The sequence below is a fragment of the Anarrhichthys ocellatus genome, unplaced genomic scaffold (assembly GCF_004355925.1).
Source record: "Anarrhichthys ocellatus isolate YVR2014 unplaced genomic scaffold, GSC_Weel_1.0 scaffold7, whole genome shotgun sequence".
NCBI lineage: Eukaryota > Metazoa > Chordata > Actinopteri > Perciformes > Anarhichadidae > Anarrhichthys > Anarrhichthys ocellatus.
This window is the reverse complement of record NW_022280037.1, coordinates 1,315,292-1,342,286: the sequence shown is the minus strand read 5'-3', so window position 1 is coordinate 1,342,286 and position 26,995 is coordinate 1,315,292. Positions and strand designations below refer to the sequence as shown.

Below are 26,995 nucleotides of genomic sequence, written 5' to 3'. Positions count from 1 at the left end.
ACATTTATCCCATAAAGACAACAAAAAGAGTCACAATGTAACCTTAAATTATTGAAAAATACTGAAGGGTTACTAACGTTGACCATTTTTGCACAACTTTAAATAAATATAGTTTCTATCATTTACTCTTTTTAGCTCAAAGGCCTGGTTGCTGGTAGGTTTTCAAAGCTGCACTTTTTTAATGGCACTTTGCAAATGCTGAAAAACTACAGACGTACCCATCCAGGGAATTGGATGAGAGAGCTTGTAGGCTGGGTATCATGATCACCAGCAAACCAAGGAGGAACCCAACCGACCCATGTCAGACATACATATCTGCTCACACTTATTCTGGCAATGGGAGAAGAGGCTCGGCACATCCTACAGACCAATGGTGTTTGGCGATGGGCGCTGAGGATGGCGATCGAGATCAGACAACGGATGGATAAAGGAAGAGTACAGAGAGTAGCAGTCTAGAAAAAAGGCTAGTTTTGAAGTTGTTTGAACGTGGAAGCAGGGAGACGCGTCGACCCTGGACCCTATCTTCTCAAAGTCTAGTCTGAGCCTCGGGAATATAGATCTCGATGCTGTCTGCCCGCTCCGAGACTGAGTTCTGCCGGAAGGAGGCTGCCCGCTTGGCTGCCATGAGCCTCCGACGGGCCTCCTGCCGCCCCCTGTCTGGGAGGTCCAGGGATTTCTCCCTCGTCACCATACTCCTCTGTCGAATTGTCTTCTTTGGTACAGGAGCTGGTGGCTTTAGGAAAAAGTGAGGATTACTAAGGCGTGTTTGTACAGCTTTGATGAGTACTTCAACAATTTACTGGGGACTACAGTGATAAAAAAACACGAACAAACGCAGCGTCCAGGATTTTTATGCAGCCCTGTTGGCATGCTTTGATCTTTATCACAAACAAATCTGTTTTTCTGTTCTACATAGAAATTAATGATGTCAGTGATTTATGAATTTTGTTGTATTCAATGATGATCTGAAGACACTCTGGTCCGATGAATACACTTTTCATGATTCTGTCACAAAGACAAATAACTGTTCAGTCTTTGTTTCTGTCCTTTAGTAAGATTTTTGCTAAGGGACTGTATGGAAATATACGGGAGGTGGAAAAGTGATCAGTTTCAGTCTTTGAGGTTTTATCAGAATCATTATACAAAATACATGCAAGTAAAGACGCAGTAATATCCTCGGACTCACAGTGCCGAGGCGATCCCTCACCTTCTTCTCCGGGCTGTCTACGGGCCTCCAGTTGTTGTTCTTGATCTGCTGCAGCTGGTCAAACTTCATGGTGACATCATCGATGGAGAGCTGCAGTAGGTCCCAGAACCCAGCCAGGTCCTGAGAGGTGGGCCGCGGCATGGCACTGGGGTCCTACGAGGGAAGAGGGGTAAAGAAAACATGAGGTGGTGACGTTGAGTGAAGAGCCACATTGTTGGTTCAGTGCCTGTATTCCAGATAATAAGCACTGTAATGCTGGCACACAGATTCACACTGTACTGTACATACATACGCATACAAAAGAGACATGAGCACACCAGTTATTGTACTTCAGCTTAGAGCCACTAGATGTCCTTATCAGACTTCAGACTTCACGAATGCCAGTTTTGGGGATTTTGGTTGAAACGAGGGATGTCGACTTGCGATGGAGACCAATCCTGTCTTATTTCCATGAATGAGCCATAATCAGCCTTTGTCAGTTCAGTCCTTTTCATCACTTAATTCCTGACATGAAAGAAACATACGACTGAGGAGCGCCTCATTGTCTCTGCAACCGGCTGGCAGTTGCTGCAGGTTTTGTTGAGTCATGAGATTCTGTGCTAATACTTGATGTTAATAAAAGATAAACAGGTAATTGTATTCTAACTTGTTCTGTTAGGCTTGGGCTTTGTATGTAGTCCCATCTGTTCACCATGTTCATTATTCATAAGCCAAAAAAAAGGTCATCGTTTCTGCTTGCAGATGTAGATATGAACAGAGATGCTTGAAAATAAAACACACCAGCTGTTTCTTTACTCTGATACATATCCAATCACAATCACTGAACATTGAGTGAAGTATGACTGTGAATGTACTCTCAAAGAAACAAAAGTTTATGGGTCACATAGTTTCAATGTTGAGAACGAGGTCAGGTGTAAGCATTTGTAATCCAAAATATTCGCTGTCTATCAAAATTCAAATGTAAAAATTTAATTGGAAATACGAGTTAACTGGACAGAACTTCTTGCTGATGCTGGACTGATCTATGGTGAGACAGACAGCCTTGACTCAACAATGGTCTCACAAAACAACACTGTTTCATGTATTCAGAACCTTTTACACAACGGTTCGCTGAAAAATATCAAGGTCATGTGTTTGCTCTCTGTGTGGCCTGTGGACATTTAAGAGGCAACCCTCAACACATGAATGAGTTAACTATGACCAAAGCAACGGAGCACTGAGGAACCTGTTTATTATAAAGCTGTTCATGTGTTCCAGATAAACATCAATAGAACCTTTCAGTCCTTCAGTATTTTTTAGATTTACACCGTTTATGCACCTACTGTATGTTGTTCATGCACATATTACTTTGATTATAAACTAATCCTACTTGTAATTGTACTTCAAAATAATTACGCATTTCATGGCTTGTGTCTAAGGGACTATATCTATGGGATGCACAGACATAATGGTAATAGCTAGGTGGCATATTGTTTACAACTAGCATGATTGCACTGGTTGATTGAGAGTAAAGCGGTTGCACATATTTATATTTAGTCTCAAGCCATCCGATTCTGCAATTTAAGCTATGATGGGACCTGTCGACTCGGTAACAGAGACATTCCCACACTCGCATATCTCATGACATTTAGATTAGGTGGCTGCTGAAGGGTGCGGCTGTCTGATGGTATAATATATTTACAGTACGGCGGCAGTGCCTGCTATTTCCTATGCTACACTTATCGGTGAGTTATTTCCTTATTATTTATTTTATTTATTCAGAATTTTGTTTATAGTGGCTTTTCCTGCATGTTATCCTGTCGTACTACCCTGTTTTAACAAACAATATATCAAAGAAATGAGAGACGCCATGACCCTGTAAAAGCTAAATGCTTCACAATAAACAAGCTGAAAATATGAAAGAAAATACTTTTTATTCAGCTCTTTCCTTAAATTACAACTCATTGAATCAGATGACTTAAGACAAATTGTGCATCACTATTGTGTCAGTGATACTGAGATTAAAGTTGACAGTAACTTTACGGTTATTTAAAAAAAAATCTTTTGATCTGACTCAAATCCTCTAAATTTGCATAATATTCCAATAGAGAGCCGGCGTTTCACTTTGATATTGTCATAACATTTTGAGATGGGTATAATTCTCCTTTCTAAAGGAAATAATAATTTTAAATGACTCCAGAATCACTCCATCATGTAAGGTAAGCAGGGAACAGAGCGTATTTCTGTTATCTGCAATTACCGAGGGGGAAGCCTCGGCACTTCATTAGCTTTATTCTGACCCCTGAACTTGTGACGTTCTGCAAACTGGCTCAAAAGTCTCAAGGCTTCAAATATCCAGAGCTGGCAGATTTAGGAGGAGTCGGTGAGTTTTAAGCCCCGGCTGTGGAAGTGTGTAGCTCTTAATCCTGGATCTCCTCCCAGAGAAGAACACTGTTTGTCTCTCGTTTAGAGCATTTTTAAATCAAGCTTTAAGAAAGTTGATCCAGGTAGAGAGAAATTTGACTTGAGGGACATTTATTTAACAAACTAAGCCAAAGTATGAAGTAAATGTTGCATCAAATATGAAAATATTTATGTCATGTGGAGAAATGCTGCATCTTTTTGAAAATGATGCAGTAAACCTGCATTGTAAACCTGCACAGTGTCCTCCAGCAGGACATATTACTTGACTTGGTCTAAAAGGCTGGTTCACTGTATCTAATCCCCTTTGCGGCTCCTTCTTCCCCCGAATGAGCAGTTTCTGCTGCACATTGCAAAACAAGCAACACTTTCTCTCATTACTCCTCACCAACTTCGTTTGAAATATTGTGTACTTGCTCGGATCAATAAAACGAGTTGTGAACAGTGCAAGAAAGATACGAGGCAGAAATCTCTGACCCTGTGTGTGTAGTTCCTGCACTGGATTAACAATAGAGTGGCTGAATACGTATAGGTCTATTTCCACCCAGGTTTGGCTCAGCTCTTCTTCTCTTCTCAGGACAAAGCTGCATCACCACGCCCATCCATGCTCACGCATTGTTCCTCTCAAAACCTTCAGGTCACGTATAAATGTGCTTGATGGCTATTGATTCTCAGTGTTGTAGCTTTCCCCAATCAGTGATATTCAGGGAGCTCTGATTCAGTGTCATCAGCTGTGATCACATAAGTCCCTTGACATACAGTCATTTTGAGCATGAAGGACACACACACACTTACACACACATCAACTCTCTTAGATGGGTTTCTTACCAGGTTTTGCTGACACAGCCAGTAGAATTGCTGGAATTTCTGGGACATAAGCAGCTGAGCGCTTCCCACTGCACTTCGGATTTTACCTAGGGCTGGAACACACAAACACAACATATCAAGAACAACACAGTGCAGTATATTAAAAACTAGAATCACTGCGTCGTGGTTGTACGCCTCCGCCAACTAGTCACGTTGCAGTGTACATCCATGTATGTCCAAAATGTCATCACTTCATCATTTATTTCCTATTAAATTTTTTTTTGTGAAATCAGCACAATAAGCATATGAATTCTTGTTTTGTGAGGTCATAGTGACCTTTCAACTTTGACCACCAAATTCGAATCATTTTCACAAGAGTGCAAGTGGACTTTTTGGTCAAATTTGAAGGAATTCGCTGATTGTGTTCTCGAGATGTCTCGATCAGGAGAACAGAACGGATGTGAGGCTCCAGTGACCTTTGACCTTTGACCACCCAATTCTAAACAGTTGATCCTTGAGTTCAGGAGGATGTTTATGCCAAATTTGTGGAAATTCCTTCTGGGTATTCCTGAGATTCACGAGAATGGACCGTATGTATGATGGACGACCCGAAAACATGATAACTGGTGCGGAGGCATAAAAATCCATCTTTTAATCTGCCTGTGCAGAAGCAGCCTCAAATCAGACAAACATGAAACTTTCAGCACAACACTCACTGTCCTCTGACATGTCATTCTCTTCAGCTTCTGCCTCCATCTCTTTACACCAGCCCTCAATCCTCTTGGTCTCTGTGTGGAGCAGTTGCATGAACCAGCTCCCATCCCTCCTCAGGGAGGGGGATGCCCTGCCAGACTCGCCCGACGAGGCCACGTTCTCCCGCGGGGAGGGGGGTTCCAGCTGCCAGTTGGTCTCGCTGGTGGTCTCCCTCGGGCTGGGGGGTTCAGCGGTGGTACGGTAATCCTCGCGGTAGCTGAAGAGCCCCTGGGTGCGCACGGTTCGCACCGCCCCGTACTGGGTGGGTGTGGTGGGCTCTGAGTGACGCTGGAAGCCCCCGCCGAACTGCAGGCCCTTGTCCTCCATGGTAGGGAAGCCCTCCAGCTCCATGTCAGCCTGCACACCTGCAGTCACGCTGTTGGAGCGTTTGAACCTGCCTTGTCTGAGGTAGAAAGACAAAGATGAATGCACACACACATATACAGTATACCCACAGACCATAATGGCAAATAATGGCAGGGAGCAAACATCAAAGATGGAGGTCTTCTAATGACCTTAAAATCCCAGAACCATTATCTCACCCTTTCTTGTTGTCCTCCACCTGGATCCCAACAGAGTGGTACTCCCGCAAACCTTTGCTTTCAGACTCAGAGTCTGTGGCTGCTTCCACCTAATGTGAAGAAATGATACAAACCAACAGTGCTTCTCATTATGTGAGCTTCCATTCCCCAGTGCCTCTGGGATTATTGGTTCGGGACTGGACGGAGCACCTTAACTGTACACAGCCTGTCAGAAAGTAAACACTGTGTGATTTATGGAGGCAGCAAAGGCAACAGAGACAGAAGAGGTTTCCTGCAGAGGAGTTTAGGTTTCTACGGAAGTTAATCTAAAAAAATGAGAAAAAAGGAGAACGTGCTGTATGTTATATTGCACAATACGTAATGTCCAAAAAAAGCTCATTTTAGTTATAAATGTTCATAGTTCTAGTATTTAGAATATTTAGGCTTATTAAACAGTTGCCTTGCTTCAGTTTGGTGATGAAAATGATCACCACATTCAGTATGTCACCATGTGATTCTCGAATTCAGCTCATATGATTTATCACATCAAATACACAGTAGAGGACGCAAAAAAAGGAAGGTATGGATTATTTTGTTGTACTATAATCTTATATTTTATAAATCTTACAATTTTTAGCATCTTTCAGCTCAGTGTTTTGGTTTTTACAGCCCACAACATTACTGGTTTGGTCCGCTCACACCACTCTCATCAGCATCCTTTCTGAACACGGGCGGTACTTTTAGTGACACAGCTCTGATACACCCGCTGTACTCTACCTGCCCAGCAGCAAACATGAGAACCAGCTGGTGATCAAAGTGCAAATGATTTAGCAGCTGAACAGCAAGATATGTTGCTCAGAAGTTGGTTTGGACCAAACAAAAGCCAAAAGGAGAGTGAATATTGGATTTACACTCATCAGGCGGCCAGAAACACGACTTCAAATGAATGCTAACGTTGCTCCGTGTCTGCCGGACGTGTAAATAGGCAACTGTTCAATTGATGGCAAAATCCCCAAGAAAAATGCTCCGTACTTAAAGTTGGATAGTATGGATTGGTCTTTGTCCACAGTATCCACAGCTGTGCGATCACACAGTGACAGATAGGGCAACATTAGTGGATATTATGGGATGGGAAGGAAGAGTGACTGATGATGATCCTGCCTGCCCCTGCATGGCTGCCATCCTGATCCAGGAGACCGGGCCCAGAGCCTCTTCATCGCCGCCTGCACCGCTCCCCGGAGCCCCATGTCTTACTGACTTTATGGAAACCCTGTCAGTGCTCACCATTTCTGCTATGCTTCTCTATCTATTTGTATCTGTCACTTCTTCCTGGTTCCTCCAGTTGTTCGTCTCTTCCCTGATTAATTTCTTTGCTTTCTCTCTTTGACTAGCATTAACAATTTTCTGCTGGCTTACTGGCACAATATTTAGCTTGTATTTTGCTGTCTTAAGCCTTTTTTTTCAATTTCTTTTGCCATTTCAGTATTTCTTCTTCAGTGCCCACGGAGCTTCTTTTTTACTGCGAGTACCAGACAGGGTCTGCAAATAACATATAATGGTAGAGAGTGGTTGAATTCTAGGCCGGGTCGATTAAGAGAAAATCAGATGTCGCGATATTTTTGACCAAATACCTCAATATCGATATATTGCAACCATATTGAGTTGACATAGGTGCTTTTACAAAAATATTTCCAAAATGATATTTTTGATAAATAATCATTAATGTGGATATGATGACTAAGTGGTTAAAGGCAAATAATAGAACAGCTAGAACAGTCTCGATGTTCAGAAAATCACTTTACTGTAATGCAGCCTTTAAAAGCAGGAAAAGACAACACGTACGCCATATTATTGACGATATCTGCTCTCATATCATGAGATTGACATATTATCAATATGTTGCCCAGCCCGGCCGGGTAATGAGAGAGATGTACAGCTGCTGTTCAATATCTTGGTTTATGGCCAAAGATTCCCATCAGCCTCAGATGTACTCTGTGTTTGGTGCTAATTAGCAAATGTTAGCCGAAGAAATGACTCGATGAGCTGCTCGAGTGGCTGAAAGATAAATCTGAGTATATTCCTGTACTAAGAAGAGCATCATCTCTGCCTTCTCCACCGCAAATATCAATGAGGCCTTTAGATGGTCTGGCATTAACAAATCTTCAGCTCGATGTACTATTATGACAATGAGAGTGAGTCAAAGGCGCTGGTTCGCAATAGGGCATGCCTCTGTTGTGAGGAAATGTCAACCCTGCCGTTAGCGTAGAGTGGTTAGTATTGGAGCTTGGGAGTGACATTTTTGGAGAGCCATTTTGTATACCATCAGGCCGTTTGGCTGAAGCCGTTAGCAGGGATGAAATGTGTGTGGAGCTGCTCGCTGAGGTGACCTCCACTGCTTTGTGTTAGAAGCAGCGCAAAGTCCACCTCATGAAAAGAGAATGAGTTTCATGTCTGTGATGGATGAGGACTGAAGGAGGACAAAACGTCCAGGAGGCTTTAGAGAGGCTGGAGATTTATGTCCAGCAGGTTTACCTACCCTGAAGATGTCTTGGTGTACCTACATAGAGATACGCCGGTGTGCGCGCACACACACACACACACACACACACACACACACACACACACACACACACACACACACACCCTGCATCAGTAATTACAGGCACATCGTCAGCACAGGTGTGGAAACTGTGAGCATCAGCACAAAGTTGAACAGAGCCACTGTGCCTTTCATCCGAAACACACAAACACCACCTGGTGACATTTCCCAGCCAATAACTGTGCTTAAGGTTAAAAGCTCCGACTTCCCCCGTCGAACTACGTCATTACGGCTCCAATTAAAACTATTTCTGTAAATACATCAATTAGTATTCTAGAACACAAACATGTCTCAGCTAATGTGCATCCAAGGCACCTATAGAGTGGTCCTGAAGGACAACAGGAAGTCAGACAACAACACGTCCGCATGGAAAAAGATCAAAGATCAAAGATACGTTGACCCTGTCTAGAGGTGTCAAACAGGAAATGGCAAATCGATACAGTGACTAATTGAGGTTAATTATACAGTCAGTAGTAGGTGAAAGCAGACTGTGATATTATGCCGATGCAGGACAAAGTTGTCTGCATTATAGATAAATCAATACTTGCCCCTCGAGTTGCCTGCTGCGACACATTATTGTCATCTCATCTAAACTGGCAGACAACAATGTCGTAGTGATAGAGAGCAGCTCACACCCCCACTCCACACACTCAGAAAGTCTCAAACTTTTGTAATTTGGATATTCTTTTGCTGTTCATTGAGGTAGCAACGAAATGTTTCTTGGTGCATATAATTGGAGCAGTTCTCTCATGGAAATTCTCTAAAAATCAACGACTGCTTATGAACTCAACTAACCAAATTAAATTTGAAATAACGAACTCGGAATTAGAATCAGAATAGCAAAATTTAGAAAACATCCTGGGAAATTTGGCCCAGTTAAGTAAAGCATTACTGTATTATTTCCCAACATGCTCTCTCTGAATGCTCTCTTAAAGCCCACACCATGAAGCCAGGAATACAAGTCTGGTGTAAAATGAATAAACTATAAATACATTTATTTTTGTTGATCTAAAACAAGTCAAAATTAAATAAATTGACCTCCACCAGGTTGATAAAATGCCAAAATTCACAAAAGAGATATGACCTGTCTCCTCAATGTGAACTCCCTAAAACTGTGATGTAAAAGCTGCCCACTCTACATTTCTGTCCCTCTTGGATGTTTCTGTAAATGTAGACGTTTACTGCACCTGCCTTGGTAATTAAAAGTGATTATGGACTCCACACACATCACTGGAGCCCATTTTAAAGCCAATATAATTCCCCGTCGCTCACATGCACACGCATACAAACACATTTACTTGCTCCCTTGCTACTCGTTCCTTTAATTCACGTTCACGTCCTCGTAAAGGTGAGGATAAACACTGTCCCCTATAGTTATCTCACCCACGCTCACACGTTTGATTTGTATTCCCCTCAGTTCGTAATGAATTAACTGAATTAGAGCTGCATGCCGGTTGATTTTGGAGAGGTGGTGCAACCATTGCGTGTAGCCCAAATTCGCTGAAGCATGACAATGAGGTTTTTTCGTGTTGCAGTTCTGCTGTTTGAAATTAGCACCCATCAGTGTGGTGAGGTGCCCTGAAACTGTAGGTGTATGAGGTCATTTGGTTTCTGAGAGAACGAGAAAGTCACCTGCTCTTTGAGTGAGTGATGCGGCGACTAAGACACTGAATGAGTGAGTGAGTGAGTGAGGAAGTCATACAATCAATAAATGAGTCATGGAATGAACACTTTGGGGCCTGAGTGAGCAAATGAATGAATGTGAGATGGAACAATGTTTTGCATGTGAGTGAATCAAGATGTTTTACACGAGGCAGGTAATTACTGGAACCTGGTTACTGTGAAACCTGCATTCAACTGATTTCTCCCCTAACTCCCGACTATATTTGTGAAACAAGGCTGGCATCTGTACATGTATTGGTGATTAATGATGACGGCTCAGATTCAGGCTCTGTTGTGAGAAACCAGCTTTTTTGGGGGGGGTCTATTCTGGGCTTATTTTAAACATATCAGTTTTGGTATCAGTTAAATGTTGGATTTGGTCCAACACACAAATCATTTTCACAGCTTTAACGAGGATGGCCAGAGTACAAATGCAAATGAAAAGTTTGAATCTAGCGACCAAGAGGCCCATTCAAATATTACTCAGACATAAAATGCAGATTTCTAAGGTGTGAAAATATGTCCAGGCTCCGTAGTGCCCCCTGTAGTGTTCGATTTTTACCAAACCATTTTTCTGTTTTCCCCACACGGACTTGAAAACTGTAATAAAGTAACTTTGGTCAGTCAAGTTAAAGTCTAAAAATCTGCGGTGGAGGTTTCTCATGTAAATTACAGTACATCACTTTAATAGGCTGCTAGAAGTAATGTGTTGGAGGCTATTTTGAATTGCTCCCATTTACACATTACAGTGAAATGTAATGTGTGGGCAAAACTTGCTGCTGGGTATTCTCTAACTTTGGATGTGATACAACGCAGCGAGTGTAGCAGGATCAATTGACTTTGAAGGGATTATTTATTCTCTGGCTGACTCCCCGATGGCAACATCTGACAGTCAACGGCCTGTTTGTAATTTGGGTGTTAGGCCAATCTCCAGCCATCTCTTCTTAATATCACCTCGGAAAAAAAACCGAAAAGAAAACACAGCAATTACCCTTAAAGGTGTGCTTGAGTTATTTGCACAAAAAAAGTTGAACATCGCCCAATGACATTGAAACACCTACAGCATGAGATTAATGAAGTGGTCGGCTTTTCTCCCTTGAAATATTTGAAAGGTTTAACTTTGTCCCGGACTTTGAGTAAATAGCTTTAATTAATGAGTACACGAGGGAGTGATTAATGAATGTAGACGCTGACGAGGGGAAATAATGACGATAAAGATAATTTAGTGGCTGAGACCAAGAAGAAAACAGAAAGAAACAGGAAAACTACCACTAACTATGCACAGAGCAAGAGCAGATGCCAACAATGGCTTTGAAAATCTGAAATTCACACAATACCTTTGATAGTCTGCTTTGATGAAATACCATAACTGGCCCTGAGGTGATGGTGTGAGCTGACACTGATTCCTCAGCCTTTGTTGTGCAACCTTTAGACTGCGACTGGAGATCAACAACACCAGGACCTCAGCTTGTATCAGAGAATGAGGCAGACAAAGCCAAGATTAAGATCACACAGAGTGGGAGGTGGAGAGAGCGAGAGACAAAGAGAAAGAGGGGAAAGAAAGAGAGAGAAGGAGAGAGGGAGCGTGAGGTTGGAGAGAAAGAGAAACAGGTATAGTAAATGGAGGAGTGAATGAACCATGGAGTGAACTTCATTCACTACAACCTGCTCCAGCATGAGGTGAATCTTAATGGATGGATTGCGGTAAGATGACTCACTCTTGCTATTTTTAGCTGCTGAAAAGAGAACATTGTTTCCGAGTTGAATTTATGTGTGTGTGTGTGTGTGTGTGTGTGTTTGAGTAGTCTGTATTATTATGCAGTCATGCATAGGTTCCATGTCAGATCTTCTCATTATTCACACTCTCAGACCAGACTAACCTGTATCCCTATAGAGGATCGAGGGGTCTTCAAGTACTCCTCGGCTTTCGACACCAGGATGGCCTTGTCGCAGGTGAGCACCGAGCTGTGGCTGTCTGTGGACGGGTGTCTTTTTCCAGCCATGACTCCGGCGGCCTCCATGGCTATGGTCACAGCCTTGGCGCTGTCCAGGCTGTCGGTGGAGTTATAAAGGGCCCTCCCTGGGTTCAGGCCCAGGCTGAGGCCGTCGGGGGCCCACATCCCGCCATGAGGGTGCCTCCCCTCATGGTAGGCGTCCTGGGTGGACTCGGTGCTGCTCTGGGCCGTGATAGAGATGAGGGGTTTGGAAGTGGTACGGGGCGGGACTGGAGGAGGGGCCTTCTTGTAGTTGGGTGTGTAGGTGATGGCTGGAAGAGGTGAAAAAAAGTGAATTTATAATAATATAAAAAATATTAAAATGCTGCATTTATATTATCAGGTCACTGCCATTATGGGACTTTATATGTACTGTGTAAGTTTAATGGCCGTTATTTCAAAGTTACTACAGCTCAAGAAAATATCATTTTGTTAAGTTTTCATGATTTAAGAATGTAATAAAGTTCATCCTGTAAAAACATTCAGCAATTAAAAACAATGATTCTACTTAAAACCAGAGTATCTCCTGTAAAGGAGGAAAAGTGAAGTAAATGCCCAACCATGCACAGAAGGTTACTAAATCATAAATATTCTCTCTGGTGTTTCATCCTTCATAAATTCTATGTTTATTAAATTGTCTTGATACGTATTTAACAGGCCATCACATGATTAAGCTACTGGGTCTTACCAGACGGTTCTGGGCACGTTTTTTGTCCAAATATTCATTTCACTGCAACATGGACGTGTGTGTGTGTGTGAATCTACACACTCCTCCCAAGATCAGTATATGGCAGAGACATCATGCAGGCACCACATATTTGTGATATGACAACAAGCCATTAAAATAAAGTACTTTCCAGTGTATTAGCGATTAAATTTAATTAACTCGCTTTCATTACCTGACGACCTCATTAGCATACGTGGCGAGCTAATATATCATGGCAACTATGATGGGAAATTAGGCAGCAACACCATTTGTTTCACAACTTGATCAAATATAGCTGGTCACTAAATATGCCTCAGCATAATTCATGGCAAACTGCTGATCATCTTATCGATCCAAAGCTCCATGGCTGAGTGAGTACCTTCTGTTCAAGAGGCACGGTTACGTTCCCATGCAACAAAACCTGCGTCGTGAGTTACGTATTTTGTTGTGGATTACATTTGCTTTCAAATAAGTTTCACAATGTAGTTTTGTAAAAGAGAGGGTTAGTTTGCCTCTTGGTCCCCTCCTCCTTCAGCACTCAGATAAGGGAGGGGACGGTTGGAAATGTGGGCAACGTTTAAAAGCTCTGAATAAATATTTTTGGGGAATAATGAATAAGTCGATGGAGTAACAGAGAACTCCAAAGCCTCTGTGACACGAGACACTCATCAGACACGGATGACGGTAAAAAAACAAACAGAGAAGTAATCAAGAGTACTCATGTGTGGAGGATCCAGGTGAGGAGATACTGCTCAAAGAAGCCTGACAGCTCTCATCTTCTTATTCCGTCCATTTCATGACAGAAAGAGGGGGGGGATTACTTCTTTCAAGTGCAAATGAGAACGTGGACTTAATCCACAGAGAGATGGACTTGAGGAATGGGTCACGAATGCCTGCTAAGCTTGACATGTCTATATTTTCAAACGAGGCTTTTAGAGGGAAAAGCTCAGTCAGTGTGGTTACGGGCTGAAGAATCTCAAGCACAAGCTGTGCTCGGTGCGTTTTGATCAAAGCTGAGAGTGTGCCAGGTACCTCAGAGCAAAACAACAGAAGAAAGAGATAAGGCGAAGAGGAAGAACACCGAGTCACGCTGCAGGTTAAGTTATGGGTTATCGTTTTCCTTGACAAAAGAGGTAAACCGGCTTGAACTCTGTGTTTCTGTTTCTGTCTCACAAATGCTTACATCACACAAAGCAATTAAGGAAGTCCTTATGAGACCGAAATGTGATCTATTTTGAGTTCTAATGAGCTGCGCCCCCATAACTCAGAATCCCAAAAGTTGTGCTGGAGAATTGATAGCATTTCAGCCTAATTACATTGTAGCCTGAACACACTGTTGTCTGAAACAAAGGTTTTCTTCTAGTTTGCAACCCTTTTTACAAAGAGCATCATTTGTGGTGAGAATACAAACCCAGGGCTATATTTACCTCGAGCCTGCCACACCTTTTGGCCTCTTTCTCATTCAGACTTTGGTTGTGTTTATAAATAGCTAGATGTCTGGTCTATGAAGAGTGTTGTGCTCCGGGGGCTTCATGACTCATGCTGCTGTCCATTCACAAAATTAACTTCTCATGGCTGAAGAGATGCATTAGAGGAGAACAAGTAAGATAGAAAATAGAGATGTAGAGGTGAGAGGGGGGACAAGAGGAGAGTGGATCCGTGCCGACAGGATGAGAGGGTGAGAGATAGGGTGTGTGTGTGTGTGTGTGTGTGAGAGATAGAGAGTGGAAGATAAATCAGGGAGCGAGGAGAGAAAAAAGTAGGAAAGAGATGACCAATTCAGGGTTCATGATTCAGCAGGAGGACCAAAATAGAGCCATTATTAGCCAGCCAGTCGTGCAAAGGGGAGTCATAATTCCTGCTCCCATCTTGGCAGTGGCAGCGTTACTCAGCATTTAAAGATTTCATCTGAAGTCAACACAGCCCGTGCACACTCGCACGCAGTAAAAGTGTGCACATCAACAAAATGATTCACTATAATTGTACAAAAAATGTGAAAACAAAGCGGTGTGCAGACTCTCATAAGCACGAGAGGTGCTCACAAACGAAGCTCATCAATTGCAATAAACATATTGAACATCATGTTGACTATTTCTTCAGTCAAAGTACTGAACAACCACAGCTGGATTAACAATGAGGCAACTGCAGTTCAGTGTGGTTGTGCTGACAGTAATTCAATTAATTGCAGATTTTTTGGCAAGGAATTTGCCCCACAATATCAAGGCGCGTCCTGCGTTACCTAATCTTGTGGCCCTGTCTTGTTTTCAGATTTTACTTTGGCTTTTATCAGCGGTTCTCAAACCATTCGGGAAATCCACTGCAAGGCTAATGGGGGGGAATGCAGGGTGCATCCAAAGTTGAATTAATTAGATTTATCAGATTCATTTGTGAAGGAACAATGGCCGAGCAAGCATGGCTATCAAGATATATTCAGGCAGTAAAGCATGTCAAGTAAAAGATGGTCAGATTTTGGACACGGAAGAAATAAAAAAGAAAACTGGAGTAGATAGTGTGAATGTAGAATATGAACAGCTTCAATTATTGGCGTCTAGACTCCGACCTGGCCACTCCCCACAAGGAAACACCAAGCTCTACAAAGCAAGAAGTGGGGAGTGATGATAACTTCCCCCCTTGGGGAGTGTCAATTCATATGTTTGAGCGAGTGCTTAATATGGAGCATATTCCTAAACAACTTTGTGCTGAATCAAATGGCCTAAAACTGACGCATGTGGAAAGCTAAGGACAAGGTAGCGCACCAACATTTAGGAACTGTTTTCTGGTGTACTGTACGCACCGAGGCAACCACAGAATAACTTATTATGTAGCATGCATTAAATATATAAACACTAGTTTGGATCTAAAGCCATTTAGCGTCTAAACAATTGTCAATATGCCTCTATAAACATCTCCATGATAGCAACATGTTTCCTTGTATACCAGGTTTTAGGAAACAGTAGGTATGGTGAGTACAGTTTAAAAGAGGTACGTCAACAACAGCGGCATCGTTAGAAGCTGCTTAATGTATTATGTATTCATTGTGAATACTCCATTTAATCTCTCTCTCTCTCTCTCTCACACACACACACACACACACACACACACACACACACACACACACAGTACAAGTACAAATAACTACCAGTGTGCCAGTGAGTTTGATTAACGTGAGACACAAAGGCAGTGATTTAACCACTCCATCTCTGTAGGACCTCTCTATTTATCAGGACTGGCTTGTATGCTAACATGGGGGTGGGGTAGGGGGGAGCTGAGTGACACGTCGTTAAGAGTCTTTCTTCCCCGTTGGATTCATCACTGTAAAGGAAATGCAGCAGTTTGTTTTGCAGCAGGCTTTTAAGGATATGGAAATGATCTTGGGTCGAGGGAGGGAGAGGAAGAGCGATGGCCAACTCCGTTATTGGCACTGTGAGTGTTGCAGACAATAAAGACATTGTTGTAAAAAATTGCTAACTATAGATAACAAAAAAAAACAGACACAGAGTCTTTACTCCAACTCGCTTAACCGACCCTGGATGGTTTGCAAAAGTTTAAAGATTGTGATGAAACGCCGAGAACAGGAACACTTTTTGCAACAAAGAAAACAACCCTTGAGCAGCAAATAGAGACATTTCACAGAGAGATTCTATCGATCTGCGGATCAAGGACGTTCCTTTGTTTGGCCTATAATGCCTCAGATCAAGTCACACTGCAGAGGCCGTCTTCAAGTAGCTCTCCTGCTCCTGGTCCCGGTGACACATCTGCATGTCACCAGTTAGATGCATGCCACTGGGCTCTTAACCTCACCCTGCATGAAAACAAATCAGCTTCTCGTCCACTAGATGGGTCATTGAATAATGGAAACATGCTGGTGTGTGCGCGCTCGTGTGATATCGCACACTTTGAGATGGAGAGACGTTTCAGGCAGGTTTCGGTAAGTGGCGCTATCATAAATAATATGTCAAGCGACAGCGAAGAAAACGCTCCGTCATGGCTACAGAGTTAAACAAAAGGAGGAGGATTGTTTCGGGAAGGCGTAGTACAGGTGTAGCGGAGCAACTGCGTCCTCCAGTCAATCTAGCTGCTATGGAGTCAAGTGCTTCATGAAAAAAGATGTTGTCGCGTGAATGACTCATTTTGTATTCAATAAACTCCTAATTGCTAGTTAGAATATCGCCGCTTGCTCGCTGCATGGTGACTCGTAGTTCATTAAACGTGTGAGCAATTGCATAAACATTATTTCAACATGTGCTTAACAGCAACTTGCTCGAGGACAACTCGAAGTTTCATTGAAATCTCTGGCATTGAAGCGGAGCAATGGAGGATGCCCCAGGTGGCAGGATTACCTGGGGTTTGTTGGGGAGTCCGATCAATGCTGCAGGTGGAGGGGAGGCAGAACTGGATCCCTGAAAACAAGGGAGTGGGGTGGGTATTCAGAAAAGTGGGCATTTCTGCCCAAACATAAAGTACAATCTATCCACTACACAAAAGATACGCAGAGTGGACATTAAGTAACCAGCACTCACACAATTGCTACTTTTCTTCATCTTTGAATGTTTACTTATTATACATATCTGATGTTTATTGTAGACCATTTTCAGATAGATGCGGAGAGACTTTCTTTTTTTTTATTGAGGTTGGTGTAACACATCACCTCCCGACATGGTCTTACCACTGACCGGAAACTGCTACACTCTTACAAGATGACCAAATATAGAACATAGATTCCAAAGAGCACGTTTAATGAAATGAAAGCTGACGCCCGTCAAGGTCTAGTGTACTCCCATGGTGTAGCAGTACAGTGGCAGATGTTGGTCTTGTGTGATCCATACAAACCAGGGATCAATTGATTTTTTTTACCAGTCTGGGATGAGTGGAGATTATTTCTTGAAAATGTAATGTCATTTTGCTGATGTGTTCTTGATACCAGTATACATTTTTTTTTACTTGTAATCGGGTAAGAATGCATTTTCATTTCTGTTTTTATGAACGTAGCATTTTGAATGTATTATGTGGCAAGTGCTTGTTGAGGTGCAAGATCACGATCCCAATTTAACCTTGGAATTGGAGAATGTTTCTGCAATTACACTCCCCTTAATCTGTATGACATTCACAATAAAGGAAAGTAGATGTATGCGGAAAGCAATCAAAACAATTATGTGAACTGCAATAGAGCAGTTCACTCTTCTGGCAGGCCACTGAGGTTATTGGTTTCCTTGTAACGCCTTTGAAATAATATAATGTAAATCTTGTGTTCTAGGAAACACAGAGACAGCAAGCATGTTTTTTTCTGCTAAATATACCTTCTTAAGCAGACATTTCACAGCTACTCATCAGCATCATTGCCTCGGTTACAAAGTTATTATACGCATAGATCTTAACGCATGACTGTCCTGAAACAGTTTATATTTGGATTATATCTTATGAATAAACACTGCAGTACAGGGTCAACTATGTGCTACTTTGAGACAAATATGTCGCAAATGAAAAGTTAACCATGGAAGGGGTCCAGGGAGGAATAGGGTGGTGCCTTTGATGCCGGTGAAATGAGCAAAAAGAATACAACAATACATCCTAATTAACTACCAACCCCTTTGAAAACCTTTCAGAGTCAGTCAATTTAGCAAAACTTCCATAAAGTGCTCTGCACATATTCAATTGGAGACAACACACAGTTCTGGCAGCTCACTGATGTTCAGCTGAAAGACTCTTTTTGTTCCAGCACACTTTATTAGAGCACAGACTTCAGTGGGCGATTCCATATAGAGCCCGTTAATTGGACAGATAGCACAGATGTATCTTGTGATTTGCCTGGCTCTTTAGTCGTTCATTGCTGGTCGCAGAAGTCTGCGTATTCTGCGGTATGTAGGCTCCTTTCATTGCACGGAATATCAAAATGAAACAATGAACAGAACCAAATACAATGAGGCACTGTATATGAAATGCACAAAATATATTGAGGCCATCTGTCATGCACCATTACATCATTTTCATCATTCAGTATCACACACGTTATATCATATTTTGTACACCTCTTTTCAGGAAGGAGCACAATTCAACATGTCATTACACTTATGTCCCAGTACTAAATTCTTAGTCTTTGATTCCTGAGCATTGACATGATATCTTACATTTAAAAAATCACCTCTCAACAAGGCCTGTTATTACTATAGTCAGATTAGCAGACAAATTAAATTGATTTTGTGTATTTTCTCGATACATTTACCCTTATACTTATTGTCCAGCAACGTTGTGTGTGTATATATGCTGTATGTTTGGCAGCAAAGTCTATGCGCATTTGTGTAACATGAGGTTGCGTGGACAAAGAGGCTACATACCATAACTGTACTGGTTCATCATATTTGAGCGTGAATTTAAATAATGGGAGTTACTTTCTATTTTCTGTTAACAGTACAATATTCCAGCTCAGTCGAGGCTTGTGCAAAACATCATTCCACAGCATCACACCCTTTTTCTTCATACCCGCAGAGTCCATCCAACAGCTCACATAGTAAACAGTATGCTTTCATAGTTATATGATAACTGCGAAGATTTACTTCACTCCACTCTAGAGTGACAATAAACAGAGAGCTCACAAATAAGTACAGGGAAGGAAAGTTTCCATCATCATTGCAAGGGTTGTCAGGACCTTGTATACATTAGGCCATCTTGTAGTCTATAACAGAGCTCCAAAAGAGTCTCTTAAAATAGATGTGTCAAATGTCTTTGATGTAATTCACTGACAGAACAAGAACATTCATTATTAGTGTATCCAATGATTAAAAAGGCAGTACTGTCCTGGAAGATAATTCACATCAGTGGTGACAACAGCTTCAGAAAAATTCATACTGCTTTCAATAAATGTCTTTAAAGCAGGGTTGTTCAGTTAATTCATCACCGCCAAGGGTTCATCGCATTCTTGCAGTATGGTGCAATCACCTGTTTTTTTTTTTCTGCTGCTACAAATGCAGTCTTTTTTCATGGGATATTACTGCAGGTTTGTGTATAAGGAAGTCCTTGCTTTGAATGCCAATGCTCACATGGCATTTAGATCTGCACGGTGCACTCCAGCGTACTGGCAGCTATAAACCGTGAGCTATAAATATACTTTGAGCTACATTTTGTCTGCTGAGAATGAGGTATGAGCTCACAGAGTGAGAGACACGTATGTGATTTCTGCACTGTTGTACTCGTATCTCCCGCTCCAGAGTTCCACGCTGTTACTCCTGTGCATATTTTTTAGTTGCTGGCCCCTCCTTTGCCACCTGTACCACAGAAAGGCCTGCTCGCTTGAGGAGCTCTCCGGACTACCTGGGATCTCTTCTTCCACAAGTTCCCCATACTCCTGGGATTCAGCCATACATTCCAGTGTTTCTGCAATCATATCATCTGGCTCCATGGGTGCAAGATCCACTGAGGGTATGTCTTGGAGATCTGGTGGTGATGAATCTGTATCTGGTGGAAGGGGATCTGGGGCTGGACTTGTGGGTCCAAAGTCTATTTCCAATGATGTATCAGGAGATACTGAACTCGGAGGGGATATTGTGACAGTGACCTGTGGTAGTGGGACCTTGTGTAATTCTGAGGCTACATCCTGAAGCATGTGAGCTAAGCGATACTCAATAGCTGGATCCAAACAGACAGATTCTGTTGACAGTGAAGGATCCAAGGGGCACACTGTGGCAGGGTCAACAGTGGGTAGGGATGAACTTGAACTATCTGATTGGTAGAGGGGTGGATCTAAATCCTCTGTCATAGATGGAGAGTCAACACTCAGGTCAAACGGATCTGGTTCAGGGTCCATAAACACAGAGTCAAGATCATCTTCATCAAAGGAAGTCAGCATGACTAAATCAAAGTGGACCAGATCGGCATGATATATAGGGGTGGTATCAAGTGGTTCAGGAAGCGGTGGCCACTCTGAGTCTTCTGGGTCAGTGTCGGGTTGAGTTTCTACTAAAGTGGAAGCAAAGGCTGAGGCCGATGTCATTTGCTCTGGGGGAGGGTCAGAAGGATCATCTGGAAAGGTGATAATGGGCTCTGGATTTGTGTCACTATCAGTTGGACTTGTAGGAGAATCTGTGTCAAGGTACTCTGACACCACAATGGATGGACATATGATGTCAGTCTCTAAATTACATGATGTAGCAGTATCAAGATCAAGTATGGGTGAGACACAGACCGAGAATGGGCCTCGACTAACAGGGTTAGATGAGGACACTATTGGTAAGTCTGATGGTTTTGATTCTAATTCTGTTGGGTCTGCAGGATCTGGATCATCTAATCCTGAATATGGTAAAGACACAGCAGCAGGTTCTTGAGACACTGGATCTAGTTCTTCCACGGTGATAGGATCCGGAGACTCTGAATCTGACATGATGTCACAATCACGTTCCTCAGGTGGAGACACAGTAACTACAGGAACCGGATGTGGTATCTGTATCTTATCACTTTTAATTAGTTCTGAGTCTGTGGATTTCATGTCACCAGGGTGAGATGGTTCAGTATCAGAATAGGACTCATTAGCTGGGCCTGTAGCTATTAGCTGTGCAGTGACTGGCATTTGTTGTTCCACTGTCACAGAATCCTGTGGGCTCTCAAGGGCTGCTTCTGAGGAAATTGGCACTGTACCATGACTGGTGACTGGCTCATTAGTAACCATGTCAGATGAACTCACAATTGCATTGTCTGATGGCTCTAGCTCTGTTTCTGGTTTAGCTCTAGAGGGCAGAGCAGTCAAATCAAATGTCTCTGGTTCTGCTGCCCTAACAGAGCCTGGAAGTATTGGATCCAAAGAAAGTGGTATGGCACTCTCCACATACATTGACTGTGGACAAGCAAGAATGCTTGGGTCCATAGAGAGCTGTTTCGGCAGATTTCTGCGGCCTCCTTTCTTTTCCTCCTTCTCCTCTGGACAATTGACCGCTGCATCTGCAGTGCTTTGCCGGACCAGGACCTTGCTTCTGGCCTGGGTCCCCACAGACACTTTTGAGATCTTGGGTTTCTTCTCTCTAGCTCCCCCAGTGCCTCCACCTGCCGCAGAGGTTCCAAGTCCGCCTGCTCCTACACCTACACCTACACCTGCCCCTCCCCTTGGTCCTGTCCCTGCCCCTGCCCCTACACCTACACCTACCCCTGCCCCTGGTCCTGTCCCTGCCCCTGCCCCTACACCTACACCTACACCTACCCCTCCCCTTGGTCCTGTCCCTGCCCCTACACCTACACCTACACCTGCCCCTCCCCTTGGTCCTGTCCCTGCCCCTGCCCCTACACCTACACCTACACCTACCCCTGCCCCTCCCCTTGGTCCTGTCCCTGTCCCTGCCCCAACCCGTCCACCTGAACCCACCTCAGCTCCAGCAGCCATGTTGCCACCTTGGGGAGACCAAGTGTTGTAATGCTGCGTGAAAGTGTTGAAATTACTGTTGAAAGCACGAAGCTCTACACAGAGGTCCCTCCTTAGATCGGCTAGCTCTCGACGCATGGCTGAGACCTCTTCCTTCCACTGCATGCTGATAGCTGCAGCCAAGGTAGCTGACTCTTTGATACTGGCCTGGATGGCTTTTGGCGATGGCCGTTCTGGGGCACTAGATCTGGGGGATCTGAAGAGGCTTGGAGACACAGGTGGTCCAGACAGAGGTTTGGCTGTAGCGCCCATGTTATCTTGTTGGTAAAGTCTGTCTCTTCTGATGGGGCAGCCTAGATCATCATGAGCCAAAGGGGCCGTGTCTGCCAAATCCTCAAGTACACTGGCCTGGCCGGGTAAACAAGAGTCTTCCTGCACATAATTTCTATCTGGAAGACAAATATGAATACGTCTCTGTAATATGGCCACAGGTGTGAGCAGCTGGAGAGAATGTGCTTTTTATTGCTACAAAAGCAGTAACATCAAATCATGCACTGAATGCCATGAGTCAAAATAAGATAATAGCAGAAATCTACAACAACTAAGTGCTAACCTTGTGATTATTGCCCCAATTCACTCATCTGTATACTGTAGATGTGTATAGAAGTATTTTTATTCGAGAATTTTTATTATCTGTGATATAATCATACATTACGGTGCTGAAAACCAGTGTAACACTGGGAAAGTACTCCCATTTTGACTCATTTCCATTAATGGTTTACACTGCCTTCTCAACCTTAATTTGTAGCATGCATTCTTTGCATCTTTTCAATGCACAAAGCTGAAACTCCTAGCTCCCGGAAAACATCACAGAGAATGGACAATATTTCTAATAAATGAGGTGTAAGAACAATCCTTGCATGCTCGTCTGCTTTTAGTCGAGGTAAAGAAATGTGTACTTTGTGCAATGAAAAGAGGCAAAGATGAGCAAAGCTTCCAAACCGTTTTCCATCAATCAGGAAGTATAGTATGAACCCTATTGAAAAAGTGAGGTCCAGTTTGACAGATTGATTCGCAGCACCAATTGCCTCATGTCTAAAATAGTGGCGAAATCTATCACATACCAAACTCTGTATCCTAAAAATGGAAAGATATTTGAGTTTACTGAGAAAGCAGTGAAAGTAAACATTTATGAAGAATTGATCATAAGCACAGCTCCAGATGGCCACACCTCTAACCTTCCCTATTATAGTCCAACTGATGTTGTTAGTTCATGAATCTACTGTGGGAAAAGGTGGAATCCGCTCAGACTTCTCATCCCGGACACTTTTTCTTCTTTTCTTCCAACATCCTTCATCTGCACAAGGACGCATCATTTCCTCTGTGAAGCCAGCAATCACGGGAATCGTTGAAACCACCATAAGCTTACAATATATAATCAAAGCTGAGTATCGGAAATGAATGCACGCGTCAGCTGAGTAGCTTTTGATTTATTGTAACAAGTTTGCATTATGTGATTATTATATATGTGACGAACCAGTGTGACAGTTCAGTTACCAGTATATTCATTGTCGGCATTAGATAATTCAAGATCCAGGTCTAGACACAATAGTGTGCACTTCTGTAATGTGATCTCATTGTGAGTAAACAGGAGCTTTGCAATGATACAAAATAATTTGTGTGAAGTGAAAAATCTGTGTGCGAAGAAACCTCATAGTATATGCTGTGATATTTAAGTGTAAACTGGGTTTACAAGTTAACAATGCATACTTTGCATACTGGAATTTCCCCATTTCTTTGCCCTGTTCGCAACAAAGCCGTATGTAAGTGTCAAAAGTGTCATCCTGTGGCACCACAAAGAAAGTCAGATTTCCAAAATGTAGCGGAAAAAGCAGCCATGTTCTTATCCTGACCTGAGTTTGTTCTTCAGACAATTTCCATTTGTGATTTTCAATAGGGTTCATAGCTTTACTCTCTGATGCATCCAATGGATGAGCAGATGAAGCACTGTATCCAAAATACAGTTGGATGAACTAGCACAGCTCACAAGTGGTAGCTACGGTAATCATACGTCCATCAAAAACAATGGAAACACACAAGAGTGATTCATGCAGCGATATGAAGCTGTGTGCACTAACTGCTCTATAATCATCCATTAACACACGTTAATGCCAAATGTAAGCTTTTGGTGTTAATTTGTTAAAGTACAAATAAATAAAAATACCAACATCCAGGATGACACACATTGAGTTGTGCGGATTGAAATAATGTCAAAATGCCCTTACCTGTGGTCGACCTGATGGTGGAGGTGACAGAGGCCATGGGGGGGATACAGTCATCGTCTTGGGAGTAGCCGGCCTGGATGGCTCGCAGGTAGCTGTGACTCCGGGTTCTGAAGCAGCCGGGCAGGTCCAAAGCCTCCATGGCCTGGGATTCGACCTCACTGAACACCGACTCGCACACCGATTCAAACTGGCCGTTTATTTCTGTTTCACTCACCTGTGAGAAAGAAAAGCCGTCAGCAATGCTTTCTCCATTGTTAAAGCAAGTGAGGTTATTTCTTTGTTCATCTGGAGAAATGAATTGGTCGGTTGGAAAAAACCTCACATTGTGTTCTCTGTCAATTTCCCTTCAAATAAAAACAAAGTATTTCAGACAAACAAGTTGCTAAAATCAAACAAATGTGTGTGTTAAAAAAACAGCAGAGAGATCAAGGGAAGATGTGTTCTTATAATGTCACAAAAAACACACGAGAAGATAACCTGCGTGCTGGTTCAGTAGATCGCGCTTTGTGTGAATACAACCAAACAGCATGGTGTACATTTTCATTAAATCAAGGTCATACCTTATCAGGGAGTTTGCTGTAAAAGATTTGTTGTTGATGTTGACCTGAAGTACTTCTGTTTCCTGTTACAGATGGGTTTGATGCACCGAGTAATGTCTTTGGTACTGACTTGTTTGGCAATATCAAGAATCAAAGATAAACATCTTATTCTATCGGGATTTTGAATTAGGAGAGTTTAGTTGAGCTTTTAAGACTCTGAAGAAATCAATATGCCCCCCATTTAAGAGGTAGATGAATATCTCATCAACCCCTGTTGGAGTCTTTTAATCTATCCAGATAAACAGTGTGCAATGAACTGTCATAAACAAATATGTGTCAGTAAAATGAAGCCAAAAAAAAAGGGATGTTTGTGTGGGTTATTGAAAACACGGTAGGAGAATCAAAATTATGTTTAGGACAGTCGTGCTATTTCAGGAGTTCCAGGAGTTTTAAATGAACAACTTTGGTGTGAAATTATTCCAATCCCTTTCATTGAATACTCCCTGGGACCTCTTCAGGGTCCCTGAGCAGCCCCCAGTGTACAAACCACCGCTCCCCAGGACAAGTTTGGATTTGAAAAGCCCTCCTAATTGAAAGGGCGCAGACTCACCTGGCTCACTTGGCTAACACAGCTAGCCTGACTGAGGGTGCTGACTGCCCGCATGTAGCTCTGGTTCCTGGAGCGAAACTTGGGAGAGTTGTAGTTGGCAGAGGGATCCAGGGCAATGCTTGGGTGCATGTCCCTGGTGGCTTGCAAGTGGTAGCTCTGACTGAACAGAGAGAAAAAAAGAGAAGCAGCAACGGAGTGGGACTTCAGCCATGGTGAGGATGTCTTCAGCAAGTCAATAAAACACAATTTAACTAATAACCAAAGCAGTTTGTCCAGTGGCTACAGGTGTAACACGATGGCAAACACAATTAAGTGTTCTCCTCTGGGCAACCTGAACTTAAGAAGGAGACAGTTATGACATTGGGTGTCTCCCCCACTAGACTGATGTCTTCACCAGCGTCCTCAAAAAGGCAGTTCGATTTCTGTTGTGCTGAAACACCCAATCAATGCTTGGAAATGAGGGAAATGCAAAACAGGAGCTAGTTAGTGAGCAAGCGCTTCAGAGAGCACCCCGGTGTCAGCCAGGTCAATTAAATGTGCTACCCCAGCAGTGCAGCAGGGAAGGTCAGAAAGCCAAGCCTGGTTTGAAATCTGCTGGAGAGAAGACAAATAGAAAAACATGCGAGAAGAAAGGCACTTTAAGTAAACTAGAGAATGCTATGTGAGTCACATTAGGAATACCAAAGTGAGTTTTCCTCTGCCAGAGCCATTTCTAATGGCAGGCAGAGATGAGTAAGCAGTTTCAGGGCTTTTTATAGCGATAAACACTGGTGTTTGGCAGCGAGGAAAATGCCAGCGTGATTAAAAGTCCCCCAATCCATCTTGGAATGCTGAAGCAAGGCTGTGTGTGTTTGCAAAGTAATATCAACCTTCTTAACATCTGAAAAAACCCGGCGGTGTAATGTATAGCGGTGAATCAAATCAAATCTATTTTGTGCTTAACAGAGCCCCATCCTTTGCCAGTATGTGCTGGCTTCCCCAGGTGACCTCTCGTTGACTGGTCTTGAGTGTTTGCTCCGTGAGGCGTTCATATTGGGTATGTCAGCAGGGCAGCGAGCCAGCTGGCTCCGCCGTCTGACCACTGCAACATGGCAGCAACAGAGAGGCAAGGGGAGGGGTGGCGCTGTGGAGCCTGTATTCACCTCAAGTCTGCAGCAAAATTGGTGATGTAGTTACGCATGTCACTGTTGATTTTATCCAGGCGGTAAGAGCTGTGGGTAGAGAAGAAAACAGAGTTACTGGGTCCCACAAGTGGGAGTTGGATGGATGTGACGTCACTGGGCACAAGTCTAATGGAGCTGGCCCTGTATGGGATCTGTGGTGAACTGAATGTTTGCTTGGGACTTCTCACCAAAATGCTGCAAACATTAGAGCAATACAATATGATCGACATGGGCCTCTAGTAATGTTACAGGTACATTACGCTGGTAGTAAGAATTGCCTGGTCATGGCAATATCTTATAAATGAAACATGAACAGACACGTTATGAGGAGTGTATTATGGGTTTTGTCTCGCAGTAGGCGTACACACACACACACACACACACACACACACACACACACACACACACA

The 26,995-nt window shown here is 43.0% G+C and overlaps 1 protein-coding gene across 5 annotated transcripts in view; it reads right to left on the bottom strand.

Annotated features, from left to right (window-relative positions):
- Positions 1 to 502: 502 nt before the first annotated feature.
- Positions 503 to 26,995, bottom strand: part of dlgap2a (discs, large (Drosophila) homolog-associated protein 2a) — a 132,524-nt gene continuing 106,031 nt past the window's right edge. For 4 of the 5 annotated variants that reach the window (XM_031847508.1, XM_031847512.1, XM_031847510.1 and 1 more), the window contains 10 exons: positions 26,566 to 26,634; positions 25,424 to 25,583; positions 24,275 to 24,488; positions 16,990 to 17,049; positions 11,830 to 12,215; positions 5,710 to 5,798; positions 5,131 to 5,570; positions 4,436 to 4,527; positions 1,187 to 1,360; positions 503 to 733 (listed from right to left, as the gene is read on the bottom strand). In XM_031847508.1, coding sequence (XP_031703368.1) covers positions 527 to 733; positions 1,187 to 1,360; positions 4,436 to 4,527; positions 5,131 to 5,570; positions 5,710 to 5,798; positions 11,830 to 12,215; positions 16,990 to 17,049; positions 24,275 to 24,488; positions 25,424 to 25,583; positions 26,566 to 26,634 — 1,891 coding nt within the window. In that variant the 3' untranslated portion in view covers positions 503 to 526. The remainder of the gene's footprint in view (positions 734 to 1,186; positions 1,361 to 4,435; positions 4,528 to 5,130; positions 5,571 to 5,709; positions 5,799 to 11,829; positions 12,216 to 16,989; positions 17,050 to 24,274; positions 24,489 to 25,423; positions 25,584 to 26,565; positions 26,635 to 26,995) is intronic. The other variant, XM_031847509.1, reaches the window with a different exon arrangement.